The 5,591-nt window shown below is 67.1% G+C and overlaps 1 protein-coding gene across 6 annotated transcripts in view; it reads right to left on the bottom strand.

The window, feature by feature from the left end:
* Positions 1-1,377, bottom strand: part of LSP1 (lymphocyte specific protein 1) — a 36,235-nt gene extending 34,858 nt beyond the window's left edge. For 4 of the 6 annotated variants that reach the window (XM_077753047.1, XM_077753446.1, XM_077753117.1 and 1 more), the window contains exon 1: positions 1,205-1,377. In XM_077753047.1, coding sequence (XP_077609173.1) covers positions 1,205-1,272 — 68 coding nt within the window. In that variant the 5' untranslated portion in view covers positions 1,273-1,377. The remainder of the gene's footprint in view (positions 1-1,204) is intronic. The other 2 variants (XM_077752989.1, XM_077753270.1) reach the window with 1 other exon arrangement.
* Positions 1,378-5,591: the final 4,214 nt, after the last annotated feature.

Below are 5,591 nucleotides of genomic sequence, written 5' to 3'. Positions count from 1 at the left end.
GCGGGGGGGGGGCGGCCAGGGAAGGAGGCGGGGCGCCCCGGCCAGGCTGCTCAGGCTGTGCCCTTCTATGGGCACACGGTGGCCAGAGGAACACGGGACAGGCTGATGGGAGGAGACATTTCTGAGTGGGGGGCACAGCTGTCTGCCGTCGCCCCCGAGTGCGCGGGGCAGCCCACCTGCCACGAAAGGGCCCTCGAGCTCCACGGCCCCAGCAGCCTCCCCCTGCCCCTCCAGCCTCACGACCCCACCCCTAGCGACGGGTCCCCTAGAGACCTGTGAGGGGCCGTGTGGTCCCAACAGCCCCGGCCAGGCCCCGGCCCCTGACCCTGACCACGCTGCTCAGCCTCCCCCCGCCCCCCAGCCCTCAGGCCCCTGAACCCCGGAACTAGGGCGCCCTGCGGGCCTGGGCAAGGAGAAGGCGCCCTTCCACCGGCCTCATGCACACACGCGCTGATGGCAGAGACTTCAGATCGGTTCCTTCGTTATGAATAAAGGCGTCATCACAGGACCAGGGAACTGACCACCACCTTCCAGCAGGACAGTGGGGGTTAGAAGCCACTTAGCAAGTCAGCCCTGAGGCTGTGGGGACCCCGCCCTACCCGGCAGCTGCTGGGGGGCGGGGGGGAGGGCAGGTGGAGCCGTACCCGCAGCGCCCTCCTCTCCACACTGGTGGCTCTGGGTGTCCTGTCCCTGCACAGGCTGGCACCCAGCGGCTCCGCGGGGCTCTCTGCCCAGCTCCGGCTGTGCCGGCACACGCCCTTGCCCCCGTCCGCCTCCTGGGCCATCTCCAAGCCGCAGCGGCTGCAGGCCCAGAACAGGTGCAGGCCAGCGTCCCCGCCTCCTCCATCACCGCAGGGTGGGGGACCCGGCCTGGCCTCCAGCAAGGGCTCTGAGGGTCCTGTGGCCAAGCAGCCCCTCCCGGCCAGGCCCTCCCATCGCGCCTCCTGCCCTCGGAGCCCTGGCCTGGCGGCGCAAGGCCCTGAGTCCCTGGCCTCCATGTCCCGGGTTAGCATCCTACCGGCGGGGGCGCGCGGCCGGCCTCCCCCACTGAAGCCCGGCCACAGACGGCGACCAAAGAGGCACACACCCACCGCGGGGTGAGACGGGGTTCCAGGAAAGTACCCTGCAGTGGCCTTGCTGCCCCGAGTTACGCGTCACCCAGTGCAGATGCAAACTGCTCCGTGAGCTCGGGACAGACCCTTACCCGGTGTCTTTGTCCACCAGCAGCTCCTCCTGCTCCTCGGAGCCAGCGTGGCTCGGGGCCTCCGCCATCGGGCTGGCGTCCGGGCCGCTTGGGTCTGTGCGTGTGCCTGTGGCTCTGGCTGCTCCCTCAGGCGGCTGGTCCCAGAGCCCCCTCCCCCAGCAGGGTTTCACTTCCCCCTTCCGGCTGCAGGTTGAGGTTTGAAGCGCACTGGGGCTGGGGTTGGGGTGTTGTTTTTTAATCTGTTGATGCAAGAGAAGAGAGAAAAAAAAAAAAACCCAGTCATCAGGAAGTCTTAAGCAAGTTGCGAGGGCCAGGGGTGACTGAGAGGGGCCCCGGGAAGGCAGCAGTGTGTGCACGGGCTGGACAGCGTCTGGACGCCTGTCTGGGAGCCCCCCCCCATAGGGTGCTGAATCCCCCCCAGTCCTGGCCCGGAAGTGTGCGCATGGCTGGCCATCCATGAGCACCAGGGCTCATTCCGGCCCCGGAGCCTCCACGTGAAGCATCTTGATCTCTGCATGGAAGGCTCCTGGTGCACCTGTTCTCCGAGCTTCTCAAGGCCACACCTCCAGCCCCCTGACTGGTCTGAGCTCTTCAGGCCACTGACCCCTGGGCCCTGCAGAGATGCTCCGTGCTGCACACCCCACGTCTTCTCTCGGTGCTTCCTTCACGTCCCTGAACTGTTGGGCTCTGGTCTCCTGCAGCCCCTCCCAGTCCCCTCACCCCCTACTCAGGGAGCTTGGAGCTGACCACCCATCATCAGCATCACCAGGCTCTGGAGGCGGGGGGCTCAGGGGCTCCCCAATGAGAGGAGGAAGGTAATAGGGCCCCGAGTGTTCACGCTTCGGCGTGGGGCCTGGCCGAGGGACAAGCCGCCTGAGAGGAGGTGAGGCCCCCCCGTCCCCACCCACACGCACCGAGAAGCCTCCCCACTCACCCTGTGAGGGGGATTCCGCACCAGGACCGCCCCCGGGAACCCACAGGGCCCCTGGGGGCTCTCAGCCTGCCCCCTCTCCCGTCCCCTCTGTGGTTCCCAGGGGTCACGGACAAGGATGCAGTGGCTGGACGTCCAGCCAGGGGAGGGGGGCAGGGCCTCAGCACCGCACCCAGCACCCCCAGGGCCACGGGCCACCCCGGGTCGACCTGCCATTTGGGTCCTGCCTCTGGCCCTACAGTGAGGTTGGCCTCAACATCACAGCTGGGAAACGTAGGGGCCTTGCCGGGAACGGCTCCCGGGACACGCCCTCCCTCCCCGGCCCTTCGCCGTCCCCTGATTCAGGGGACTCGCGAGCCTGGTGCAGATGGAAGGGCGGGGCCTCTGGGTCAAACGGTATTAAGAACGTGAAAAGGGCGACCATGGAGCTTGAAACCGAGGGCAGGGCCCTCCCAGGCCGCGAGGCGGGCGCTGCCCTGACGGTGTTGAGAGCCTGGCCCGCCAGACCCAGCCGCTCACCCTCCTCTCAGACACTCGCCCTTGTGGCCCCCCCAACGCTCACCGGACCCCAGGGCCCTCCGCAGGCTGCTGGCCCCCCCGCCCGCCCCGGCCCTCAAAGGCCAGAGGCAGCTGCTCCCTCCTGCTGGGGGTTAAACAGTGTCCCCCAAATTCTGGACCTCACGATGGGACCTGGTTTGGAGAGAGAGTCCTTGCAGATGTAACGAGTCGGGGTGAGGTCATCGGGGTGGCCCTCATCCAAAAGACTGTTTTCTTATAAAAAGGGGAAACTGGAGTGGGACTCCCACGAGGGTCAGGCCACGTGAGGACGGAGGCAGAGGTGGGGGTGCGTCTACAAGCCGGGGAGCCTCAGAGAAGCCCTGAAACCGCCAGACTCGGGGGACGGACACGAACAGACTCTCCGTCACGGCCTCAGAGGGGGCCACCTGCCCACACTCGGAGCGGGGCCTGGGGGACACCGGACATTTCTGCTGTTGAAGCCGCGAAGGCTGCGGGCCTTTGTGCCGGCCGTGTGCCCTGCCATCCCAGCGGCTGGGCCGAAGGGCGGGAGGCAGCCCGGCCTCCAGGGGGCATCGGGCGGGGGCCTGGGGTGCGCAGGGCGCTGTGGGGCCCACATGCTGCCGCCCCTCCCAGGGTCACCCCGGGCCTCTACTCGTCGCCCCGCACTCCGAGGAGGACACAAACCAGCACAGGCGGGGCTGTCGCCTGGTCCCCCCCAGTCCTGAGCTCAGCACCCCAGTCAGCCCCCCTCCACGCTCTGCCCCCTGCTCTGCCCCAACCCTGCCGCTCAGAACCTGGGGCCAGGCCCCCCCTCCCAGGCCGGCACCCTTCTATGTGATCGCATCCAAACCCCAAATCTCTCCACACTTTAAACAAATAAAGCTGAAGATGCCCTGGACCGTCCAGCCCCAGCCGGGGGCCAGTGGGGACAGGGAGTCTGAAAGGGAGCCAGGGGCAGACAGGCTGGAGGGGAAGATGGACACACGGGCAGGTGAAGAGGGGCCGTGGCCATCCAGCGGGTTCCCTTCTCCCATTTGACAGTCGGGAAAGGCCAGGCGACGAGGTGAGCGCCCGGAGCTGAGCCTCTGGGGCCAGGCGGGGGCGGAGGAGACAGGGGAAGAGAGGCGGAGGGCGCCGTCTGAAGGGCCAGTGCGCGGCACACGTGTCCCTGGGGTGTGGCCACTGTGGATCGGGCTCTGCCCTGTGGCCTGGATTGGGTGACGTGGGCCCGGCTCACTGGGGCGTGAGGGGTCCCTGGAAGGGCCTGGTTGGGTGGAGGCGGGGGAGGGCAGGCTGGGAGGTGGGCTGGTACCCGTCTGTACCTGGGGTTGCCAGGAATCCCCTCCAGAGCAAGGGGTGCGTGCGGGGCAGGAGGGCCCCTCCCCGAGGCTGGCCTTGAAGGTTCCGAGGTGGAGGCCCCGGGGAACCGTGGGTGGCCACGGCGGGGAGAAGCCCTCTGGATGGAAGGTCTTCTTCCTGTGGGCCGGACCCTCTCCCAGCAAGGACGCTGGTGACGGGGGTGGTTAGGGGCTGGGGAGAGGCAGGGGCGGCCGGGGTGGCTGTCAAGGGGCAAGAGGAGCTGACAGGGCGGCAGGCAGCAGGTGAAGAGGTGTGCGCGCCTCGGAGCCAGCTGGACCGTGAGCACACAACCTCCCGTCCCCACCTGAGGGCCTCCCTCCCTTCTAGGGAAGCCTAGGCCCAGACGCACCAGGCCCTGGGGCTGATGGATCATGGAAGTCTTCCTGGAGGAGGTCATTTGAGGGAGCTTGAAGGTCGGTGGGCTGGGGGGGCAGCCAAGGGACAGCTAGACAGGCTTCCAGGCCCAGTAGTGAGGCGGGTGTGACATGTGTGAGGCTGGGGACATGCACCGCCCCCCCCACCCCGCCGTCCCGTGAGATGGATGTTCTCCTCTCCCATTTCATAGTTGGGGAAACTGAGGCCCAGCAGCCTGCCAGGAGGAGTCAGGGAGGCAGAAACAGAACAGCAGGGGGACAGGGAGGCCCCACAAGGGACAAAGGCAGGTCTGGACACAGACAGCAGGTGCTCAGGGACCAAAGAGGGGGCAGGTCACAGGGCCGAGACTGGCCGGGGAAGGACTGGACCTCAGCCGGCGATGCTTGCTCAGAGAGGAACCCTGGCCCCAGGGCCCTACTTGGGCTTCCCCTTGGCCGGGCAGGGGTGGAGGGGAGATCCCTCTGAGTCTGGGCCAGTCCCATCAGCTGGGAAGCCCCTGCACCACGCCCGGCCCAGCCCTCCCAGCTCTGCCCACTTCCAGGTCACTGGGCCTCCACCCCAGGCGGGCACTGCCTGCCCTGCCCGCCTCCTGGGCTCGCCCCCACTCACCCTCCCACCGCCTCACGCTAGGGCGTTGGGGGCAGCAGTGCCCCCCAGGCCCTCCCCGTGGTCCTCGCCCCCAGCGCTCGGCCTGCCTGCCCACGCCCGGCTCCACACCCAGCACTTGGTCTATGCAGCTAGGTTCATTTCACCTCATCTGTTTTCGCGGTTGCTCAGGAATTTTATTGTTTCGATGATCAAGGAAAAGTTTAACTTTGGAGAAATTATTGCAAGTTTACAGAAAAGTTTCAAGGGTAACAACACAAAGAACACGGGCGCATCACTCGCCGGACTCAGCCGCCGCCGACATCGCCCACCTGCCTCACGCTCAGCTCCTCGCCCCCCAGCCCCGCACACCTGCTGGTCTGCACCCTTGAGGCCCTGCTCCCTCAGTCATTTTACTGCATTGGTGTTTGTTTTGCCCGCTTCTTTGCTTCCCGGCTCATCTGTGGGCCTGCTCCCCCAGCCCTGACTCAGCCCCTCCTCCAGGAAGCCCTCCGTGGAGGATGGTGTCCAGGACACGGGCCTGGTGGCAGATGGACAGGGAAAGAGCTGTGGACACAAACCTGTCTGTCACAGGTGCGCACAAGCCCACCCGCATTC

This window comes from Crocuta crocuta, unplaced genomic scaffold (assembly GCF_008692635.1).
Source record: "Crocuta crocuta isolate KB4526 unplaced genomic scaffold, BGI_CrCroc_1.0 scaffold653, whole genome shotgun sequence".
NCBI lineage: Eukaryota > Metazoa > Chordata > Mammalia > Carnivora > Hyaenidae > Crocuta > Crocuta crocuta.
The sequence above is the reverse complement of the archived record's forward strand: the minus strand, read 5'-3'. Positions and strand labels throughout refer to the sequence as shown.